Source organism: Camelus bactrianus, chromosome 16 (assembly GCF_048773025.1).
Source record: "Camelus bactrianus isolate YW-2024 breed Bactrian camel chromosome 16, ASM4877302v1, whole genome shotgun sequence".
In the NCBI taxonomy this organism is placed as follows: domain Eukaryota; kingdom Metazoa; phylum Chordata; class Mammalia; order Artiodactyla; family Camelidae; genus Camelus; species Camelus bactrianus.
This window is the reverse complement of record NC_133554.1, coordinates 48,427,769-48,451,914: the sequence shown is the minus strand read 5'-3', so window position 1 is coordinate 48,451,914 and position 24,146 is coordinate 48,427,769. Positions and strand designations below refer to the sequence as shown.

General features: G+C 50.9%; 1 protein-coding gene across 3 annotated transcripts in view; it reads left to right on the top strand.

Annotated features, from left to right (window-relative positions):
- The window catches only part of PRKCA (protein kinase C alpha), a 361,417-nt gene extending 338,631 nt beyond the window's left edge, over nt 1–22,786 (top strand). Inside the window, exons 15-18 of one of the 3 annotated variants that reach the window (XM_074343523.1) lie at nt 3,280–3,387; nt 4,321–4,461; nt 10,878–10,925; nt 16,316–22,786. In XM_074343523.1, coding sequence (XP_074199624.1) covers nt 3,280–3,387; nt 4,321–4,461; nt 10,878–10,925; nt 16,316–16,480 — 462 coding nt within the window. In that variant the 3' untranslated portion in view covers nt 16,481–22,786. Of the gene's footprint in view, nt 1–3,279; nt 3,388–4,320; nt 4,462–10,877; nt 10,926–11,264; nt 11,380–16,315 lie in introns of all 3 variants that reach the window. The other 2 variants (XM_074343522.1, XM_074343521.1) reach the window with 2 other exon arrangements.
- The last annotated feature ends 1,360 nt before the right edge of the window (nt 22,787–24,146 follow it).

Here is a 24,146-nt window from a genome sequence, read left to right as displayed (position 1 = left end):
CACAATCATGGTTCCTCTAAATCTAAGTCCTGCCACGGACACAGTTTTTCCATTTCAGAATCCCCCTTCTTATCTTCCTCTCTGACTCCTCAGTGCACATGCAAACGTCTTCCCGGGTCATGACTCAGCCCAGAAAGAATAACGAAGGCTCAGGGACTGTTACCCATGGCCCCCGAAGCTGCAGGAACCCCCCAGGCCCAGCAGAGGGAAGGGGCGCTGTTATGGAAAAGGAAGATTAATTATAAAGTTGTTGTCAGGGTTGTGGTCTAAATGTGTCCTCTTTCATCACAGAGGGCTGAAGATGAGCAGGAGAGGAAAAAAAAAGATAGTTTATTGCAATTTTCTTCTCATTTGGTTTATTTATTGTCAGCAGACAAGGGGACACTTAAGTATAAAGCAGCCTGAGTCTTCCTTCAGTTCCTGGATTGCTTGACAAATATGATTACTTGCAGGCATAAATAGTATTTACCTGGCCCTCTAATGGGCATCATGCAGCTCAAAGCGTTCACGGGCATCCATCATAAAGGGACGGACCGGCCTTCTCCTCTTTATGTGCCTTTCTGCCGGGGCTGTTTGTGCGTTGTCTTCATTCCTGCTGGATCGGTAATGGGTCCCTTATCCCAGAACTTCAGCCCGAAGTGTCCTTGGGTGCCCTCGCGCCCCTCCCCCGGTCATCGGTGATCTGCACGTAAACACGGCAGGGAAGTGATTTAGGAAGCATTTTGGGAAGAGTGAAGAACCATCACCCCTCAACCTGTTTAAAATCCACAAATTACACATCACTAAGGAAGACACCCCTGGTTCAGAAATTTTTTACACTGAGCCAAGTCTATCGCTAACAGGGAACTTAGCTTGAAACACTGAGTCCAGATTGGTGGGAATCTAGAACGAATCATAGGGACTTGGGGGGTGGGGAAGGGAGGCAATCCGAAATGGTCCTGTACTGAGGACCTCCATCCTACATCACCCCCTGTGGTCCCCAGGCTCAGGAGCTAGAAGTGAATGTAATGGTCACACTTCACCATTGACCTGCCTTCAACACCAGGGCCTGAGAGCAAGCGATTACCTGTCAGAATGCTCCAGGGGTGACCTGGAGAGATTTAACGAGAGCCGTAAAAATGTTCACATTCTTTGGTTGCATAAGCCCACACCTGGGAAATTAGTCCTAGGAAGTAATTCGGAGAAGAAAACAAAAATGATACGTGCAGAGGTGTTTACAGCAGCATTCGTTATGAGAACACAGTGCTGGAAGCAGTTAGACATGTGCCCATGGACACATGAGTCAGTCTCTGGTGACGGTGTTAACCTGACTGGGAACACTGATAGCTACAGAGAAAATGTGTTGGCAACAGTCCGTGAAAAGCAAGAAACTCCAAATTATACAGTGTAACTGGAAAATAACTGCCTGTTTTTCGGGAGTCACATAACAGGTGTTCAGAAGAAGTAGGTGGATGCTACCAGGCAGAGAAGATGTGGCGGGATGGACAGTGGGACTGGCGTCTGCTGTAGCTCTTGGCGGGGTACCGCCCCAGCCCCGCCCCTCCCTGTCCTGCTCTGCGCTCCGTCCGTGGGAGTGACACATCCTGCCAGTGACACAGCCTGCACTCCTCAGTGGGGTGTCTGCCCCGCACTGGCTTGCCTTGTGGGCGCCCCAGGCACCCTGTTTCTTCTGCCCAGGGAAGCTCACCTGGGCTTCGACTCTGGTCATTCACACCCCGGCCACTTTTAGATCTCAGCCACCTGAGTACTTTGACCAAATTGAACATTCTTTACACCAGGCACTTACAACTGGAAAAGAGACCTGTTTATTTATATGCCTAGACAAAAATAAATAGAAAGTAAGAGGCACCAGCCCTGGTCTCCCATACCTGGTCCCCAGGTAGAGTTCTTTATGGACCCAGCCTCCTTCCCTCGGGTGGGTGTGGCTCCTGCGTGCTGATCCCACGCCCAGCTCCTATCCAGGGCTGGGGTTGGGAGGGAGGAAGAAGGCTGGAGGTCAGATGAACGGGTTGGAAAGACCTGTGAGTGCTTGTGGGGAGGGTTCTGCTTGGTTCGGCTGCTCTCTCTTACTCAGGGCGAAATGCTGGATGTTGTCTTTGGTCCATGATGTCATTTAAAATTAAGCCAGGCACTGGCATTATCTGAGCCCTAACCATGTCAGCCAAAGTGACTGAGTCCCCTTTTCCAATGGAAGGAAAATCTAACGAGATTAAACATAGGGGGTCCGCACGTCTCACGCTCAGCCCAAGGTTAGCCGAGCCAAAGAGGAGTGTTAAGACATTTCCCATAAACCCACTTCTGCTGTGTGCCATCCCACCAAGGTGACAGGTAATTTGCTAGACCTCTGGGATTAAAGACGTGCTGGGGGATAAAGCTTGGAAAGCATCCTGAGCCCACCTCTTCCTCCTGAAGACCCTGATAGCCCACCCCGCCCCCACCAAGGCAGTTCATCTGCCTTCTTACCAGGACCTCTAAGCACCCTTCACTGGGCACTTACTGGGCATAAGACAAAGTATCAGGCTCAGACTCACCAGGGAGTCCCATTTTACAAATGGGAAAACTGTGTCTTAAAGAAGTGAGTCACTTGCCTGTGGCCACCCAGCTAGGAGGTGGTAAAGCTCGAATTCTGGTCCAGATCCACTTGACTTTAAAGCCATGGCCTCCCATCGTGGCACCATGCCTCTCGCTCTCCATATGGGGATTGTAACCCAATAGAAGCGGACAGAGGTGTCCAGAGGAAGCTAAGCTCTCTTCATTGCCTCCGTGCAGGCGTCAGGCCCCCCACAGAGCAGCTCCCCATTGCATCACAAGGGCCCTGGTGTGAATTCCTAGACCTGGGGCAGGGCAAGTCCTCTTCACCACCTCCTACAGAATCCAAAGGCATTAGCACTCTCCACCCTCCCCCACCTTCTGAACCCAGGGCCCTCCGTAACCTCACTTGGTCGTAATTAGATTTCTTTAACACATAATTACAAGAGTCTTGGATTGATTATAATTTATTTGCAAATCATTAAAAAGCATTACTCAAAAACATTTTCCCTCAAGATTGGTTTGGATTGCCCCAGGCACGATAATTAAAGGGACAGAGGGAAAAAATGAAAAACACACACAGCCGCCAACCTAACAAGAGATTCACGGAGCTAACCCTGCAGCCTGCGGCGTGCTGAGAACCCCCGCTCTGTTTCTCCGCACTGAATTGGATCTTCGGGGGCCGTGGTAATGAATGATGACTCAGCCTAGATATCTTCCCATCCCCATCCCTCTCTTTTCTGGGAATAGCCCCCATTTGATGGTGAAGACGAGGATGAGCTGTTTCAGTCCATCATGGAGCACAACGTTTCGTATCCAAAGTCCTTGTCCAAGGAGGCCGTCTCCATCTGCAAAGGCGTGAGTAGATCTGGCTTCCTTTTATAATAATGGACCGAGGGGGTTGACAGAGGAGATGGCTTCCCCACGCTTCTAAGAGAGATGGCAGAGGCACCACGTACCCACACCGCCGGGTTTGAAATTAACTCATCACCTGTGCTGTGACAGCGTCTACTTTTCCAAACCATGAGTCTTTGATCAAGTCCAGGAGGTGAATAGGCATCCGATGCTAGTTACAAAGCCTCCTATGTGATACTGGCCTGTGATCCTTGCAGCACACGCAGTTTTTAGTGATTGTGTGCCTTTTCATATACATTGTATAATATACATACAGAATGGCATTAGCTCTGAGACAGTGTTTAAAGATAGCTATTTAAATTCTTCTTGTGTTTGGCTGTGGGTCCAGATTGCTTCCCCATTTTCACAACAGGAAAATCACTATAGAAAGGCCCGCACTTCTTGTGTTCGTGAGTTGGCATCCCTCGGTGGGAGCCACTGAGTTTCTTGCTAAGCATCCTGCGACGCTGCCCAGGCGTCCCTTTCGGGGCTGGTGGCTGTTGGGGCTGGTGGCAAAGCACAAGAGGGAAGGCATTATCATCTGGCATTCCATTTTCCTCTTTTTTTTTTTTTTTTTGGTGGATCCTTTGTTTTTCTTTCTTTTTTTCCCCCAGCTTTATTGAGGTGTAGTTGACAAATAAAATGGTAATATATTTATACAGTGTGATGATTTGATATATGTATCAAGTCATACACGTATACATTGCGAAAGGATTCCCACAATGGAGTTAATACATCCACCTCACATCACCTTTTTTTTTTTTTTTTTTTTTTTTTTGGTGATAACACTTAAGTTCTAGTCTCAGCAAATTTCAGTTATACAATACAGTATTGTCAACTCTGGTCACCATGTTACCATGTTACCCATGAGATCCTCTTTCTCGTCCTCCTTTCTAGCTGATGACCAAACACCCCGGCAAGCGGCTGGGCTGTGGGCCGGAGGGAGAGAGGGACGTCCGGGAACACGCCTTCTTCCGGAGGATCGACTGGGAGAAGCTAGAGAACAGGGAGATCCAGCCGCCATTTAAGCCCAAAGTGGTGAGTCAGGGACGCGGCCTGTTGCCTGAGCCTGGTTTCCCCAGATCTCGGGGTAGGGGGTCCCGCCTACCCTTTCTTCTGGAGAGAGGAGGCTGGAGACCCCTGGCCTCTGCAGGCTGAAAAGAATGGCCAGGTACCAGCCTTGCTCCTGTGGTCTGAGCAGCAGGACTCCTGCTGACTTTGAGAGTAAGGGGGGGCCTGTGGCCACCACGCCCTCCAGTAGGGCTACCGAGTGCCCCCAGCACGATGAGAGAACCAGGGCAGGCCTGCTTTGGGGATTGGACGTCGTGGCCTCGCCCACCCTGCAGAGCTGCGTTCCTTTCCCTGAGTCCTTGACAGGGCCTGTCCTTTGTCTTCAATTACCCTGGCTTCGCCTCACATGGATGGCAGCATAACTCAGTCTCAGCCAGCCCACCGGTGGGCCCTGGGCTCGGTTCCCACACTGGCCACCATCCCTGCTGCAAGGACTACCTGCGTGTCAGCCACTGTCCCTGGTGTTGCCACCTTCATTCAGATTCTTCCTATATGACTTCCTAGAAAATCGCCCCTTTTTTTGTTTGTGTATTTGCAAACACTGTGCACTACGCACTGATCTCAGTGCTTTACAAATTATTTCATTTAACCCTCACAACAACCCTGGGAGGTGGCTACTGTTGTCCCCAATTATAATTAAGAAAAGTGAGGCACAGAGAGGCTGAGCAACATGCTTGAGGACACACAGCTGTAGGTTGTGGAACCTGGCTGCAAACTCCAGTGTTTTGACCCTGGGATCCTTTCGCCACTGCACCAAGGTTTCGTCTTAACATTTATATCTCTGGAGATAAACTGAGAGTCTTTAAGACACCAGCCTCCTCACTCACACCGCCTGCCACTTTGCAGTGCTTCCCAAGGAGGCTGCTTTTCCCTGCATCCCATTTCTAAGGGCCGAGTGGATCCATGCCTTCCAGCTCTGCCATCGTCTTGGCCAGTATTGGGTAGTCTCCTGGGACTGCACAGAGAGCACCTTTATTCCACAGTCAGCTTTAGAAGCATCCCTGGTTTTTGGGTTCGGCCCAAATCTGTCTCCTCTGACAGGTGCCCACGAGCCGGCAAAGGGGACCCTCCCGGGGTGCTGAGTTCCCGAGTGGGTGGCACACGGCTTTATTCTTAGAGCAGCAACTTCCTCGTCAAATCTGCTTATGTATCCTCTCCTCCAAGAATAAAACTGCTGGTGGCGAGCCCACGAATTTTATTTTTCCAAGATATTTTTAGCATAAACTGAAGAAAAACTGAAATGAATTGGGTCAGTTGACTTCCTCCTGAATCATCATTTCAAGGAAGGCCCTTGTGTATCGGCCACCCCTTCCTCTCTGCAGCCAGGCCTGGATGCTGATGGCAGGAGGCCCTCCTAGGATCCTGGCCCTCCAGTTTACAAAAGCTGGTTTTAACAGGGTGGAAGATGAAGACAGTGATAAATGATGCTGCAAACTGCCTCAGGAGCACATTCTGTTGGGATTGTTCTTTCTTCCCTTTCATATCTATTTAGCCTTCTCAAATTAAGCATGAAGGGTACACAACAGCATCTTACAGGCAGCTTAGCTTCTCCACGGGAGCCTCGTAGGGACCCCCACTGACCCTGCTTTACGTGTTGAGCAAAACACAATGACTTGTCCATCACTTTCTGGAAAGAAATGACATGATGCAGAGTCAGCTATGATATACGTCTTCTTCCATTTATTCCCACTGCATTTGCAGAAGAGATGATTTCTTTGCATCACCTCCCACGCGCTGTGGATACTGTGGCCCTGACCTCAGATGGAGGGGAAATAGGAAGGTGGGTTGGCGCCGGCAGCCGAGAATGCAGGTTGTCCCCCGTGGGCCACAGGAGTCCCTGGACACGCAGTCACACCCCGTGGCAGGCAGTCGAGCCGGGAGCCGTGTGTGTTTGTCTACTCCTGGAGGGCTGCTGCTGCTGCTCATTTTCCAACTGAGTGCTGGTTTAAATAAAGAATAAATTGCCTCTGGCCGTGAAGAAACAGTCCCCCCAGAAACACACAGAAGCAGAAATCATGGGAGGAGGCCCTAAAACTGAAGGTTTCAGGTTAAAGGCCTGTTTGGCAAGAGCTCTGGTGGGAAGGGAGAGACCGCTTCCGCTCACAGTGAGTTGCCCACGTTGCGCTGGAGAATCTGTACACGGAAAAGGAAGAAGCTAGGGAAAATAAAATGCAAAAGGACGGGAGGGAGGCAGAAACAATGGTGGAGGCTGGGAGCCAGCGACTGCAGGAGTGAGCGGCAGACGTCTTGTCCCAAAGCAGGAGCCAGTCAAGGGCGAGGGGGTAGGCTGGGAAAGTTCTGGGCCCTGGAGTCCCTGGAGAGCTCATCCCTGCCTGGTGGCAGCAGAGCGTGGCCCTTAATCTCGGGTGAACGGGGCATTTCAGCAGACTCTGAGGACGTGTGCCAAGCCGAGGTGGAAACACCACGTGCCGGGAACAGTCCAAGGGGCAGCAGAGGCCATTCGCCCGGGAAGAAGACAACGTTAAGTCAGCTCGCCATCGAGGTTGCCCAGCTTGCCAGGTTTAGCAGGACCGCAGCAGAAGAGACCCAGCTGCCTCTGAGTTATCCTGTGATGTGGTTTCCCAACTTTCTCAATAAAAAAGTGTAGTTCCCTCCTCCAGAGATAATTAAAAATTCAGAAGAGTTTCTAGCAAAGGTCCAGAGCTGAGTGTTCTCCGACAGGCAGTTGTGGTGTTTCAGAGAGAGAGGCAGCAGCCTCGCTGTCGCTGCAGATAGCCAGCCAGGCAGATCGATTTCTGCCAGAGGCCCTCACTTAACGCGCGCGCTGAACCCACTTCAGAGAGCAGCTCTCCTCTGCTCTACAGGTTTATAGCCCCGGCTGGCTACACTTGTCTGTCTTGGTGAAGTCTGCTCAATGCTTTTATAGCAAATGCTGGAGAATCATTTTCCCTGAGATTTATCGGATTAAGGACAGTAAGCTCCTGGCTCCCGTGAAATCAAGGCCTCGGTTATTGTAAATACCGGCAATAAGACTTCAGGTGCCCACGGTTATCTGCAGGGTGCGTCTGGAGATCAAGTTTGTGCTTGTAAGCTTGGGAGTCTCATTGTTTTACTTTTAATTTATTTTTTTTTGATCCTTTAGTGAAAGATTATTCCGAAATCACTGACTTGTCTCTGAGAGTAGAGGCGTTCGCTCCCTGGGCAGCCACAGAGTTTGTCTGGAGGGACTGAGGTTTCCATAGTGTCCTGGATTTTTTCATTTTCCTGCCTACCAAAGTGACATCACTGAAGCTACACCCAACTGCCTGGAGAATGTGGAATTCCACTGCCCAGGTGCATTTCACGATGTACCTGATGAAAAGGAGACTCCTCGAAGACCGTTCCATCTCACAGCGACATCTGCCGTGCAGCCATGGCCTGGGTTCTGTTTAAGGTCACACATAAAGGAGGGCGGAGAGGGGAGGGTGACCCGGGTCAGGTGGGACTGTGGCCATTTCCCCCCCTTGGGGAGGGGCGGGTCTGGAGGCTCAGAGGTGCACCTGCTCGCATCGCAGGCACAGAAGTGGGAGTCGAGAGGGAGGAGCCTGCCCTGGGGCCACCCACAGTGGGAGAACCCATGTCCCCATGTGAAGGTGAAGATGATTTTCTAGACGACAGGGCCATCCCTTGTGTATACCGGTTTATCTTGAAAAACAAAAGCCAAAGCAAAAACAGACGGCTGTGTTGTGATTCTCTCTCTCCTGGAGAGGAGGGAGCCACGTAGCTAACTTCCTTTCCTCCTTTGTGGGGAAAAAAACAGAAACAAGAAAACAAGCACACAGCAAGCAAGCTGGTTTCAGTTTTCTCTTCAAGAAAACACAGCAAAGCAAGACCCTTAGCACTTGGCTGATGTTCTGAGCGACAAACTGAAGTCAACAAAAAGGGGCTCCTTCGTGTCCAGAAGATCCCATGGAGGAAGGAACCTTTTTTTAAGTTTAAAAATGATGTTGTCCTCGGAAGTGTTAACGTTCAGTTACTGAGTGAGAAATGAGAGGGTCGGGGCCACCTCCCGTGGCATCCTGCAACAAGGAGGTCACATAAAAGAATGATGCCGCCAGCCTGTGTCCATCCCAGCGTCCTGAGAACTCCCTGAAGAAGGAAAGCTCTTTCTTTCTGTTTTGCCTTAAAAAAAAATAAAAGGCCCGGGTTTTGGTCCCTACAGGCTGCCCTCAGAGGCACACGTGAGCCTGAGATTCTGATCCAGTGTCACTTTGAATTTTGTAGGCTTTTATCCTGATTTACTATTCACGTGAATAGAACGTCCAGCAACAGCCTTCGGCCTGTCCACGATAAGTAAGAGTTTATACAGATATCGGAAGTGGATACTTCATTGATGGCTCTTTTTTTTTTTTTTTTTAAATTTATCCATTGGCACCAAGGAGCAGACTAGCCAGTTCATAGGCCAGCCAAAACCATTCACTGTACTTAAATAGTTTCGAGAGAGAGAGGAATTAATCTACACCGAGAAATAAATCCAGAATTGATGGATGAGCAGAGCACTTTGGAAATAGGCCTGCCTCTCACGGGTAGCCCTCCTGGGAAGTTGCTGTCGTCATTTTATCAAAAAGAGACCAAAAAAGAAGAAAGAGAACTTTCATCGGGTCGTTGTCTTCCTTGGAGCAAGAACCTAAGGAAGCAGGCACTTGGCGAGCCCAGCGCTGGTGCCTCTGTGCTGAGATGCGCAAAGGTCATTTTCCTGATCGCCTCGAGGTCCTTAATTTCACAGGATCGTTAGTTTGTTTAGAGACTTTGATGATGGTTTGATGATCAAAGTCAGTGCAGTGTTCCTTTTTAACTTTTTTTTAAAATCTATTTTGAAATAATGGTTAATTTCAGACTTGCAGAAGAGTTACAAAGACAGTGTGAGGAATTGCTGCATCCCCTTTCCCCAGAGTCCCCAGATGTTAACATTTCACCACGTTTGCTGCGTCATTCTTCCCCGGCACCTCTGATGAGGGCGTGTAGGTACAGACGTACGCGCAATTTCTTCTTGGAACCGTTTGAGAGTAACCTGCAGACTGACACCTAAGTAATTCCGTGTGTGTCTCCTAGAAATAAGGACATCTCATAGTCCTATGTTCTTTTAACAATGGCTCTGAAAAGTTATTTATATGGAGCAGCGGCTACCCAGGTGAAGGGAAGGGAGGCCCCGGGGTGGTTGTGCAAGTGATCAGTGCCGTCGGTGGGCGGCCTCGGGCAGCGTCTAATCACTTCTTCCAGGTTAGCAGGTAGGTTCATTCTCTTGGTCTTTCCGTGGAACCAGCAGCAGTGATGCTAATTAAAATCAAGATTCTCAAGACTCAGGGAACTTCGCTGACAACATACAAACACTAACCAGCCTTGGGAGACTTCAGTCTGCCATCTTGTGATGTAATTTGGCTTGATTTAAGCCTCGAAACCAGTCGAAGACAGCATCTTCGACTTGGTTAATTAGACGCAAGAAGCCTTCCCATTCCTTGATAATCACTCTCCCAGATGCTTTTCTGCTGGAAAGAAAAACAGGAAGCAATGAGACTTCTATAATAACCGTCCATGTAAACAAGCAGCTCTCTCGCACAGCCCAGCGAGCTGCCGCGGAGGGTGACAGGGTAAGGCAGACCCTGTGTGAACTGACAAGTCCCGTGGTCTGAAGCGAAGGTCTCCCCCAGGGCTGGGCATTACCACAGCTGTTCCTGGAGAAGGAGCCTTGAATGCCCTAAAGCCCTTCGTTAGCATAAGGAAAGACCAAGTGGCATGCGTGCTTTTATTCTGGAGAACACAGGCCACCACAAGGCAGAGCCTCTGCCCTCAAACACACGGGGCTGTCACACCTGCAAGAACCCGCTCATTTAACCGTGTGTCTGTCGGCAAACCCATCCGTAAAACCAGCTCCCTCCAGACCAGAATTGGCCTTTTCGGAGATGTGCTCGAAGGTGGCAGGTGAGATGAGTCTTGTCTCATTTTGCCTGAGAAACCACAGCCTGCTTCCAGTCTCTCATCCCAGGTAAGGCTGGCAGGAGGTGAAAGGGGTCCCAGTCGCTTTCTGAACAGTTATTAAATACAACCTCTGTGTGCTGAAGCAGACAGTTACGCAGTAGAGAAGGACATAAAATGAGAAAACGGCCCCTCCCCCTCCCCAGTGGCCGCTCCCACTGCTCACCATCATTTCTGTAACTGTCTAGAAAGTTGTACACGTGGGCGAACACACACGGAGGAGGTGGTACCATGCGCTCTGTTTTGCACACCTTGCATCCTTTATGCAACAGTCCGCCCCGGAGGCGTCGCCATGCCGGCTCACGTGGGTGTGCAGCATCCTTTGCACGGGCCGCTCCTTTCCTTTTGTTCCCAGGCCAGGCACTGACTTGTTTTCCAAATGCTCTCCTCTGTCCGTTCTTATTCTCCAGACTTTCTGTACCAAAATGCACTGGCTTCAGTGGGCATCCAGGCCTTCGGTGAGCACATTTGCAGAATCTTGGGTGACTTGATGAGCAAACTAACCTCACTTTTAACCCTCAGCGTGTGCTCCTGCTTGTGTTGGTCATGCACGGAAGGCCCCCCTCCCTCCTCCCACCCGGAGCATGCTGATCTTCTTAGAAAGGGCAGAGCCCGGCTGCCACCCAGGGACCCAGCCCCCTCGCTGGACGGTTCTATAGTGTGGACAAGACTTCCCAGGAGGCTCAGAGCAGAATGCTCGTTTATGTCGCTGGGTGTTTAATCAAAGGAAGACAGCGCAGGACCGCGAGTCAGGGAGCCGTGCACAGACATAGGCGGTGTTCTTACTATACCCCCAGCCAGGACCGCGGCGCAGGGCTGTGGCCAGTTCCCCAAGCCGGGACTCGGAACTCGGGCAAAGGTTCCCCTAATCCCTGCTGCATCTGGTAATCCCCAGAGGCGTTCTGCACCCTGGTAAGTTTCCTTTCCCCTTAGTTTGGCGACTCACCTTTCCTCTGGCTTTGCTCTGCCTTCTTCCTGCCCTCCCGAGTTTGGTTTGGTGTTTTGCTTGGAAATGGCAGTGTTTTTGAGCTGCTCACACTCCCTGTGATCCCCACGCCAGTGACCGTGGGGTTAATTTCTGCATCACTGAGGCAGCAAGGTGTAAAGGACACGACTGTGACCAGGTGAGAATCACAGGCGAGAGGCCGGCGTCCTCGGGGCTGGCTCACTCTCTTCCCCGCAGCTCTTCGTGCAGAATGCAAAGGCCTGAGAGTGGCCCGTTTGCCACACGGGGCTCTGGATCGGGGAGCGTTGAAATCTGTTTCCACCCGGGGCCCATCTCTTCCTGGGCTGATTTCCCCCGGATTCATTTTGCTAACTGGCGAATTTACCAAATGGGTAGGAACATCCAGAGAACAAGAGTTAAGCCCTGAACTCAGAGCTAAGGCAGGGAGGTGATTATTAGTTCGTTCATCTCTCACGTATTAATCACGTGCCTTGTTACATGCCAGGCACTTGCCGCTCATGTTGCATCTTAGGTCTGGATCCCACCTGATCGTTTAGAAAGGGTCGCACCCACACCGTCCCTTCGGCCCTCATGGCGCCACGGAAGGTGGACATTCACATCCCCGTTTTATCTTTACAAAGAGGCGCAGTGTGTTGCCCTAAGCCGTTCCCTGGGCTCTTGGCCTCTGGTAGGTGATTCACCTCATCCCATTTTCCCTTGGGTGTAGCACACGGCACTAACACAGACGTCACCTGGTCTCAGGGAGCATCAGAGGAGCTTCCCGGGCTCACGTGCTGGCCCAGCCGGATCTGGGCTGCCTCCTCCCGCCCTCCTCCCCTACATCTTTGTCCCCCACCAGCTGTGTCAGGCCTCACCTTCCGGGGGGCAAAAGCGTCAGTTGGTGAAAGGTGCGGGTGGTCTTTGGAGCTGAAGACAGTGCACACCCAGCCGTGAGGTTTTGCTCACAAGTAGCGAGTGCTGTCTTTGGCTGCTGTGGGTTGTCAGGGGGCCTGGAGCTCTGAGGCCGCGGACCACCCAACCTGCCTGCGGTCACAGACTGCAGAGGATGCTGCGCTTCCTGCGGTGATCACCCTCCCGCTCATCCCCGAGGGGCACCAGGAGAATGTCTGCAATCAGGCCAGCTTCTTTTTTTGCTGGCACCACCACCCGGTCACTTGCATCCACCGGTTCCACTAGACCATCCCCCCTAAACCTTTTAATCCCTCTTGTTGCTCCCTCTCAGATTCAAGGTGGCGCCTGAGGCCCATTGCCCACCAAGCGGATGGCCGTGTGTTAGGCCGGCTCCCAGGTGGTTGGAAGAATCTTCTCTGCCTTCAGAAGACAATAGCTTGTTGATGCCCCCAAGGATCCAAGGAGCCCTGGTTTTCATTATCCCGTTCAGTAGGCAGTGGCGGCAGTACGAGAACAGTTGCAGCTCTTTGCACAGACACCTCGAAAAACAAGTAATTCAAGGTCTCCAACTTGGCTTAAAGGCGATTGTCTATTTCTGGCCTGATTTCACAAGGGGTTGTGGAGGGCTCATTGCTACCCTCTGTGGTGGAAAAACAAGTGCTATTTCTCATCCAGCTGAACCTGCGGTAAAAATAGCCATGCTTTCCCCACGCCTCTCACGCTGGGGTTGGGGGGAGCATCTTGTTTCTGGTGTGATCTCTCTCAGCGTAAAAAGTCCTTGGATCCCAGCTGATCCTCAGGCTACATGGGTGGGGGCGGCTCTCCCCCTTGGTTTGTGACACCCACTCACGGACACCGAGTTTTTACTCTCTGCCTGCTCTAAGCCTGTCCGCACCTCAGGTCCTCTCCACCTAAGTGAGCAGGTTTAACAGAGACTTTCATTGGCTAAAACGTGATTTCTCTCTCTTTGGGATCAGGGGGAAATTCCAAAGCGGTCGAGAGTGAGAAAGAAGGGGAGGGGGTTTGCGGTGGCGCCGTTTCCAGACCACCAGTCGCATTCCCGTGCAGGGTGGTCACGGAGCCATGCTTGGATTGCCCTGGTCTCCGTGGCCCCCCTTGAGCTCCAGTCAGCTGCATAGTCACGGCGTGAAGCCTGATGCAGTGAGGGTTTCTGCCCCATGTGTCACAAAACTTGGCTTTACAAGCTACAGTGGCCCTTGGGAGCAACTCTCCTCTGGACACCAGCCTTAGAATTTCATGTCCTCAAGTGTCATCCCCGTCACCAGATTTCTCGGTGTTGATGTCTATGTGGTCCCCCTTTAAGATCCTAGGATCTCTTCTTTTACTTTGTCTTTTATTTTTCTTTGGCAGTGAAGCCATGGCTTTTAGAAATTCCCCTTGGAAGCTGATTTGTGAGTACTCTGAAGGTGATCCTCAGAGGAAAGGGTCAGTCTTTCCTTTGACCCTTATGATTGCACAGAGACCTGTGCAGTCTTTTCATGGAACAGATGGACAAACCCAGAGCTACACGAACGGATCTCCAGCTAGTGGAGAGAGATCGTACCGTACCCTCCTCTTCCTCTTCGAGACTTCCCCTTTTGTTTGTTTCTGATAAATTCCTTCTTGCTCATCTTTGCATAGTTAGTGAAGGCCAGGAATCAATAAAGCAATGCAAATGATCCCTTTTTAAGGGAGCACATGTCCCAGCCACGGGGAGCACCTCCAGTAGATTCACATGAAGTCTTCCAGGCAATGGATGTTGAATAATCAGGCTCCCAAACGATGTTCTACTCAAAGCCAACTCCACCAAGGCTGTCACACTTGCTTACGATACTTTTGCCTGTAACTTCTGCACTTTCTCCCTTCTCTGCTCTCAAGTATGGCTAGTTTCCGAGCTTGGCTGTCACATCTGTCCTCGCTCTGACCTTGGGACCCACTCAGCCTCACGTCGCCCTCTTGGTGTACCTCAGGGTTCTCAGCAGCCCTGTTGACCTCTGGGCCAACAGTTCTTTGTTGTTGGGGGGTGATGTGAAGCAGCCTCCCTGGCTGTTATCATCTTAGCAGCTGCGTCTGAATGTGGTGCTCTGTGGAAGTTGGTTGCTGTTGGTTGGTTGGTTTTACTGACAAATCCAGTGCAGACCCCTGATGAATTCATGGGAAGAAACATGGCGCCTCTCTCTCTCCCTTGAAGAGCCTTCTGAATGGTTCGGAATGGCCTGTGCATGTGGGAGGCTGCAGGCTCGGCTTCCGCTGACCTTTGCTTCGAAGGCGCTTTGTGCTCTTCCAAGAAGAGCGCCCTGGAAACGTGGAGCGTGACGCGAAAGGCCTACCGTCCCCCTTGTGGGAGGCAGGACCTGCGTGATGAGCAGGGCTGATAGTAGGGCCTCTGCAGAGTGACTGGAAGGGCCGAAAACCATCCCCCCGCCCCACTCATTCTCCACATCCCCACCCAACAGTCACCGGTCTGAACTCTCCTCCAGTTAAGAAGCAGGTGGTGGCTTACAAAAATGAAAACCACCCCAGGAAGGAATGCTGTCCGTATGAAGACTTTACCTGGAAATCGTGACATGCTTTCCTCCGAGGCAGGGACTTAGGAGCAGGTTTTATTTAATGATAAGAGGATGGGGAAAGTATAATGAAGCTGGATTCTCAAGGAAACCTTCTAGAAGATGGGACAGAGATGTGGCAGAGGAGGTGAGCTGTGAGGCTCAGCTGGCATTGCCCAAGTAACCCCAGTAGGCACTGTGCTCTCCCCACGTGCTGGGTTCTGTGAGAAACACGAAACACCGTACGTGCAACCTTTGTAGCAGTCCAGGGAGGGAGGCACGACCATGCCCCTCATTTTGCAGGTAAAACGGGGTGGACTCCGCTTCACAGTTTACCTCGAGCTAACCTCTGTTGAAGATGCAGGAATGCCTGGCTAGTCAAAGACTTCTGCTAACTCAGAATCAATTCATGTTGCCCTGCAGTACCAGGGGAGGGGGAGGGATGTCAGTCATTTGCAACGTGTGGGAAGTTGTGATTCGTATCACTGGGTCCCCTCCCAGCACTCTCTGTCTCAGCCACCCTGGGATCCTGGGACTCCAGCATGCCACACCCTTCTGGGTGGCTGGGAAAGTGAGCAGACACCCCTTGCTCTTGTTTGGGGTGGGGCTCTCAAGCAGTGCTGCTTCAGCTGCTGTGTTTCTCAGACCCCGCAGCCCCAACAGGGCAGCTCTGCCTGCAGCCCCACCTGCATTTAGCACCCTGGTGGACCCAGGAGGAGAGGAATATCTGAGACAGGCGGTAGACGCTGCCTCCTCAGGGCACCGGTGCAAACCTCCAGCAAAAACCACCAACAAATGAGCTCCGTGGTCACCTGTCTCTTAGTTGACCAGATGTACCCTGATCTGCTGAGTTCTGGCTGAGCTCGAGAACAGACAGCCCAGGCTTACTATTATACCTACCCTATGCCGGCTGAAGATTAGTTTAGGGGCTGAGGTTTTTAGAACCTCCCAGTTGGAAGACAAGAATAACACGGCTTTTACTTTATTACAAACATGGTTGCGAAGGACCAGACGTGCGTGAGACAGTGTTCTCAGCCTCTCGGTTCGGGGGTAACAGCCCCCTTCCCACCCAACATCCCAGCCTTTTGATGTAGAAGTGTGACCGATGGCCCTGTGCGTGTGACACCCAGCTCATGGCTCTGTGAGGTGGAGGCGAAAGGAAAGAGATTGTCTCCTTGCTGCTGCCTTCCCGGCACTGCCTGCCCACCTAGGGTTTCAGTTCCAGGGGTGTTTGACGATTTACAACCGCGTGACTCTCGGTTACTGTTTGCTGTGCCTGGCTTTCGAATCCAGTCAGCCTGCAGGTCCTCCAGACTTCTTCCTGCCTAACCAGCCCCGATTCCCGCCCCCCTGGGGGCCGCGCCCCTCCCTGCAGAGAGCTCTCGGGGAGCGGCCTCCTGGCTTCCCTTACTGACCTCTCCTCCTTTTTTCTCTCTCTCCACAGTGCGGCAAAGGAGCAGAAAACTTTGACAAGTTCTTCACGCGAGGGCAGCCTGTCTTAACACCACCTGATCAGCTGGTTATCGCTAACATAGACCAGTCTGATTTCGAAGGGTTCTCATATGTCAACCCCCAGTTTGTGCACCCCATCCTCCAGAGCGCGGTATGAAACGCAACCGCCGAGAGCAAATGCCTCCCCAGCCCCCGGCCCCGGCCCCAGCAGTGGGCAATGATCCCCAACCCTAAAATTTTAAGGCCACAGCTTTTTTTTTGTTCCAGATGGAGGCCTGAAAATTGTAGGGTTGTTAGTCCAGACGTGATCAGCTGTTGAGAGTCTCTTTCTCTCACAACTGAAAACATTATCTCAGCGGAAGGTGATCTCATGTCCAGTGTCCAGTTTAATCATGTAGAGGTCACATCTGGCTGTAGGGTAACCCTTCCTAGAAAGCAGACAGGCTCTTGCCCCCCCCCCCTTTGGTACAATTTGATATGTCCCCCACATCCTCTGCTGATACTCACCATCCAGATTCCCCGACCAGAGATGCTAAAATGAATCCACCCCAGTCCAGGGAGCTGGAAGCATCTCCACCCAAGACATCTTTGGAATGAAAAGAGCGGGGAGCCCAGAGAGTGGGCAAGGTGGGACTGGGGGGCGGGGGAGGCTTCGAAACACCCTCTGCTTCTGTTCTCTGCCTTGATGGAAACAGTCCCTAGAATCCGAGAGGCCGGGATGAATCTGAATCCACCTGGCAAGCACTTGCGAGCTCGCTGTTCCCAGACACTGACAGCCGTAACCCAATCACGGTCCAGCGGTTACCAGTTTTAAAAAAAAAAAGGAAAAAGAGAGGAAGAAAACCTCAGATGGGTTTTGGGGGAATCAGTCGTCTTGTACCCGACGTGGTTGATAACTGTCTTGATACTTGCATTTCTTTTTAAGAGGCCAAATCTTCTAAGGACTTTGCTAAAGGAGCATGTGAAATCATTTCAGATCAAGGCTAAACCAGCGTGTGTGTAATGTTCATTTTAATATCTGGGAGATTATTCTGGACCCAGGGTGCCATCAGCAATCATGCCACTACTCACGAGTGTTGTTAGCCAACCTCCCTCCCAACCCCAACCCCAACACCGATATTTTGCTACCTGCTTCCTAAGAAGCTGACGTGTCTACGCCCCACCCCCTTTTGTGCTTATTTATTTAACAGGCTGCGGTGTCGTTTACGAGAGTACGATGTATAGTAAGTTCATCCAAGTGTTGACTCTAGCCTCGGTCCCTAGCATTGATTGCCCTCCCGTCTCCAGCCCTCCATGTCCTCTTAGGGATGGACAGCGGTACAGTTTTGGTCCCCCATTTCCAGTTCACGTTGAATGACACCCCTGGAGCTGTAGACTCAGGAAACCTGGATGCGTTATCACTTCGAAGATGTTTTATCGCTAGAAGGATTTTAATATGTTTTGCAAATGCATCATGCAATGGATTTTGCATGTTTATAATAAACCTTAATAACAAGTGGAATCTATATTATTGATATAATCGTATCAAGTATAAAGAGAGTATTATACTAATTTTATAAGACACCACTGTGCTATATTTGTGAAGGCTCTTGTTTCTAATCTGCTTTTATGGTTAAGTTTTAGCTTCCTTCTTTGCTGCCGTGCCTCCTCCCGCCCTCCGCCCCCACTCCGTACGTACCCTGCCTTGGCGCTGGATCGGGTCTATTAATTTTTTATTGCAGTAGATCTCATTTCAAAAATGAATGGCTACTTTACCTGATCAATTAGGCTTAATCATATACCTATATATAAATATTTGATTCTATCTGCAGACAGAAGTTTTGCTTGAGGGGATTATTTTTGAGATGAGACTCCCTCTTCGTTTCTTAAGGCCGTCCTCTCTTCTGGTCCCCCGTAGCACTCTTCCTCGGGGACAGTGGGGAACGTTTGACTCCAGTGTGCCTAGTATGTTTGTGTAGATACCGTGTTGTCACGGTCCCTGGGCTGGACTTTGTCCTTTTTGTTTCTGCCTTTCAGCTTTGTGACTGTTGGTGAGTCAGGGCAGGAGGGACAGGCAGCTTCCCTCCCTGGTACATGTGCGTGGACGCAGCAGAAGCACACGGTCCACCTGGCTGCCCCAGAGCGAGCCGCTGTCGGCTCCTGGCAGCCCCTGGGCACAGCCAGCCCCCGGGGGCTATCCATGCATGCTCTTGGGGGGCTGCAGATTTTCTCCCAGCTGCTGCTAGAACCCGCCTTTCCTGTCTTGCGAGGAGCATTTCTGTAACGAAACACCATCACAACAAGGTCCTCGGCAGCGCCAGTCACCTAGAGCAAAGCATTCACAGTGGACACACTTATCAGTCCTTGCAGGGGCTACTCTGTTTCCCCTTGTTTCCCCCGAAGTACCTCCCGGCAGAGCATCTTCTCATGTTTACTCTCTGGCTCTCTGCCTGGATTTCAGGTCGCCCACAGCCACAGAGGGGTCTTAGAGATGAGAGGCCTCCTCTGTGCTGGAAACGCTGGATCGGAGGCAGAGATGGAGCAGGGAATGGGTCAGACCAGGAAAGAGCAACTTCTTCTGCCATGTTTTAGGGGCCGTAACCTTCAGGTCTCAAAAGGGGCCCGAGCACATCCAGTGCTGTAGTCCTGCTGGGCCGTGCCCATTCGGGGACACTTCCTCCCCACATGAACCGCATTGAGTCTGATAGGAAAGGGTTTAGAAAGAGCCTAAGAAACAAAAGAGCCGGTCCCCCTGCCCCAGAACAGAGCCACAGCAGGACGGGTCCCCAGCCCAGCTCTGGAGGTGAGGAAGGTCCCAGAAGGGAGCTCACAAGGTCGTGAACCGTCCGTCCCCGAGCCCCGGGCTGCCTGCTTGCTTTAAGCCAGCAGCAGGCTCCGGGTTTCACTCACACAGCAGCCAGTACGCTTCCAAATGATTCATCGTTCTCTCGGGAACGTGCTCAGTACCTCAGCTGGTTTTTATCCTTCCTGCATTTGTGGCAAAGTTTTAAAAGACGATGCCCTGTCGGGGGTGGGGCCCAGCCCTTTGCCTGAGAGACATCAGGCTTGAGGACAAAGTTGAAGGGAAAACAGTAAAAATCAGGGCCAGTGATAATGTGCTGCAGTGTGTTTGGTACATTGCTATGTCCTGAATTTAGATAAAAGCTAATGCTTTAAAATCAGAGCAGCCCGTGACAGTTCTGCTGAAAGAACCCATCATGCGAGTAACCGTTAGCAGAATCGATTTATAAAACTCGGAGGTATGGTTCCCTTCCTTGGGCGTCATGTGAAGTAAAACAGGGAAGGAGCTGCCGTTTTAAAGAGTTGGAATAAGAATGATGCCTTGAAGGGTCAAGTCACTGAGGGACTCTTAGGAAGTACCACCCACTGAGCACTGCAGGGCTGGTGGAAGTCCAGGCCCCTGGGATAACCTAGCACAGTCTGGGTCTCCATCAGACATGGTGACTCTGAAAGGCCATTCAAACTGCCCTGTGTTCGCTTCCCTTGGAGGGCGGGGCTTCCCTCTGGCTGCAGGCAGTGAGCTGGCTGCCCTCCTCTCTTGGCATCTTGACTAAACCCACCCGGGGCTTGGTTTGAATGAAGTAGCTGGAGTGTCCTGCCAGGTGTGGCCCTCAGAGGTTAATGGGAGGTTCACGCGAGGCAAGAGCTAATTCAAAAGGTTGGTAGGAGACCCCAGGAACCGGAGTGATTGCTGTTGGTCACATCCACTCCTCTTTTACCCCCGTGACCTGGTACATATTCATGCAGAGTCACTGCCTGTCTCTTCTCCAGAGACGTGTCAGGTTTTCTTCTTAGAGCTTTTGGTAGAAAATTAGAGGCCAGCAAATGGTGGTTGAGCCCCTCTCTGAGCCGCAGGCCTGAGCAGAGCGTGGTGACTTGCTGGAAGGAGGGTGCAGCCATCCAAGGACCACCTGTTGACGTTCTGAGAAGGGAGGTTGCTGGAGGCTGAGGTCGGTAAAGAGTTTCTAGAAGAGGAGGTTTGAGTGCAGAAGGACGCCTGCAGTAGGAGGAGGCCAGGAGGGAGCGGGCGTTTGGAAAGGAAGCTGCTGTTTCCAGTGGCTTTCCATCGGAAGTTGTCGGTGTAGATGAAAGGCACTGTCTGCTGGTCCTTGAGAGTGAGCTTGTTGCCAGGGACAACGTCTGTTCCTCCTTAAAAAACATCTCCCAAATGCCAACAGCATCCTCACCTGCTCCCAGAAGCCCCTTTCCGCACCCTCCTTTGAAGTGGCTCTCAATTCTCTGGGCCGTCCTGCAAGAAGGTCCCCCCCCACTTGCCCCCGTGGCTTTTTGCTGAGAATCACAGCAGCTGAGGGTGGATGGAAACGGAGACGTCACGAGAACAGCTTAACACCCCAGTTCCCCCCTGAGTCCACTTAGCAGGAGAAATTTTGAGGTTTTTTTTTACTAGGGTTTGTTTTCTCAGCCCTGAAGAGGAGGGCAAAGTGAGAGTCTTATGCTTTTAAAAGCCTCAGAAAGGAGACACCATCTGACTGTCATTTTCTCACTTTGGTCTTAATGAAGCACCTGTCTCTCGTGTGTGCCTGTCACACGGTTCCCTGTTTCTTTAAGCCCAGCCAGGGCAGGAGTGCCGGTTCCCCCACTGAGCACACTGAACAGCCGTGGTCAGGAAACATGATGCTGTGGCAGGGACCCACAGATGATGACTTTAAGGGTTACGGGAACAGCGAGGGCACGGCAGTTCCAGTGACGGAAAGGGGCACTCCGGTTCCACACTAATTCGACAAGGAGTGTTGGGGATATTTTTTTAAACATTTCCTTGAGCTCCTTGGGTTACATTTTTATGAAATATACCAGGCTGTAAGTATTTCTGTCATTTCCCGATAAGGCTGAGGCAGCACGTCTAGGGGATGCTAAGTGTTTCTGCTGTTGGAAGATACGGAAAATGGGAAAATTGGGTTATACAGGGACGTACGCAGCCGTCTAGAAATGGCGTCAACCACAATTCTGTTCACTTTGTCAAGTCGGGGTCTCTTCGGGAGGGTTAAAAGCTGAATAATCAGGATCCCAGGGCCTCTGATCTGTGTGATCAGGTGTCAGTTAATAACCGTGCAGGTCCAACTCGGTCATCAAATAGCCTTACAATGACCCTACACTAAGGCCCACAAGTTCCAAAGACTTTTTAAACCTTATGGAAGAAATTAATTTGTGAATTCCAATAGAACATCTGAATATACTGGGCTATTTGTACTTTTTTACAGAGAACTTTAATAACTCGGTTCTTCTTTAAAAATGAGTTTTTAAAATAAAACTACTGACAATTTCATAAGATTCCAACCACATGGAGCCTGTAGGGGGACTCACCTGGAGTTAGCTAGAGCACCCCTGACCTGCACTCCCACTGCAGGATTTTCCCGTGCCAGTAGGGTATGAAGTCCACATCACCGTGACTGGGAGTTCAGGTGGAATATGTTGGCAGAATGATGTCCTTCGTGTTCTCAGTAGATACTGAGGACAACTGTCTAAAGTCTAGAAACTTTGGGACCACAGGAAAGATGGCTTTATTGTCCCCCTTCCAGGTGCAGCTCCAGGACAGCATTCCCCAGGGGTCCCTGGAACCCCCTTTCTTGCCCTGTGAGGTCTGTGACCCCCTTTTGGCTTGGGGGGTGCTTCCTCAGCTTTGTCTCCTGTCCCCTCGGGTCCCCGGGTATCTCATATTCGGTGAAAGTTCAGTGATACCCACTGGGCAATTCCAAAATGCTCCAATGTCCCCAGGAAGGAAGAGGCGGCAGGAAGTGCACCTGCCAGCATCTGTTGCACGGTCACCCCTTATGTGAGTAGACAGAACCCTACTTTTCAGAAAATAGGGATCAAGTCCACTTTATAAGAACCCTTTTTTTCTAAAATAAGACAAAACGGTGGCTTTGCATTTTCTGATTAAACAACTGTGTCTTTGTCTCCTCTGCTTAACTTTAGGGGTATTTATTCCTGTGATTGTTTATAGATTTTTGTTGAAACTCTTCCTGGAACAATGTGATTCCTTTCTTGAGGGAATTAGATTCAAACTTGTACATGAAGGCTGTTATTCTTTTGAGTCTAAAAATTCACCTCTCATCTCTTCTCTTAGGGTTTTTCAGAATATCTTTTATAGCTGGTCAGAAACATTTGAAATCGTTGTTTTTGCTACATGATTTGGGTGGGGGGAGAAGGACGCGTCATGCTTAAATCGTTCATTGAAAAACATAAGACCCCAAGTTTGTATGGAGGAGGAAGAGGAAGAGATGGAGGTTGAAGTTTTTCCTTCTGTGTAAGCACCTACCAACAAAACGTAGAGGCCATTCAACTGTCAAATAACATTTGGTTTCTAGCAGGCGAAATGGATGTATAAATTACTGCATTGCTTTAATTCGTATAACCTCTAATCTTTGTTTGCATGCTATGCTTTGTTAGATACATTCATTGTAGTTTGGAAGCCAGTGTGTATGAATAAAGATAATGATCATTCCTTCGTGTACTTGGTCTCATTTGCATCCGTCTGTGGCTTTGCAATTATTTTTCATCAAGTGTTCATCCAGCAAGTGTAGCGTTGCCTCTGGACACACTCTGCGGACACCCCCGTCTTTTCGCCTGAGTCACGCAGGCCTCTTCATTGAGGTTCACTATTTGTATTTCTTCAAATACATCCTGCTTTGAGTTGATACCCAAACAGTTACTGGGATGAAAAAGCAGCAGGTCATTTATTCGTTCATGGAATTGTGCCCGGCATGGGAATGCTCTAGAGAGGAAGGTTGGCCTGGCCCCTGCCTGCATGGAGCCTGCGTCCCTGCACCTCCAAACTGCAGAGGGCACACTGCAGCTGGTGAGGACATCGTCCAAAGATGGATAACCCCCTTCCACTGGAGGAGGGGTGCCAGAAGGAATTCAGTTCCGATCTTGGGAATGTTTCTCTCGAAATGGACATTTCTCACACATCCCGTTGGCTGCACTGTGCCCTCAGCATCAGGGTGTCAGCCCTTTTGGTGTCAGCAGCACTCGTCCTGTATTTGTTCGTGGGTGGAAAATTGGAAATTTTCAAATGCGAAACAGGGAAGATTCCAGATTAGCCTCAAAAAGAATTAAAAACCATTAACACAAAAAGAAAACTACTTTGAAAAGCTAAGGGTCAGGCTCAACAAAGTCACCCCTGCTGGCTCCTTTGCCTCCTTTTAGGGGGCTCCTCTCTGCTCACACTCATGGCCTTATGCCCCTGCCACCTCCTCCCTCCCCACCCAGAGCCCCCCAGTCCTGCCCCTCCCCACGTGCTGTGCACCCAGACCACCCATCCTGCGGTCCCTTTCCTCAAGGCCTTGCTCCAGCCCACGAAGTAGATGACCCGAGTACCAGTGTCCACGGGCTAATATTCTGTCCCCAAGCTGCCATGGTCACCCTGAATCTGCCCGAAGTTAAGAGTCTTTCCGCTGCCAACACAAGAGCCAGTGGGAGAGTTATTCTGAGAGCACAAGGCACACTGAGTGCCCTCAGAGCAGTGTGTGGTTGCTGGCTCCGAGGGGGGCCTGAACTTCACTGGGGGCTGGTTGCTTTCACATCTATATATGGCTTCACATTGCCTAGCAGAGTGGCGGTATGAAGGATGGCTTACAATGGCTTTATCAGCATGCCCTCGGCCCCCACCAGTGGGCTGCTTTATTTTCCGTGCGTCTGGTTCAGTCTGTTTTATTTCCTTTCGCTGCAAAGCGCCCTTGTGAGCAGTCAGTGACTGTGACTTAACCCCTGAGGGGCGACCCCAGAGGCCCCCATCAAATGGGGCTGGTCCTCCTGGCCCCACGGAGGCCAAGGGGATGACCTGCACACCTGGAGGTGGCCAG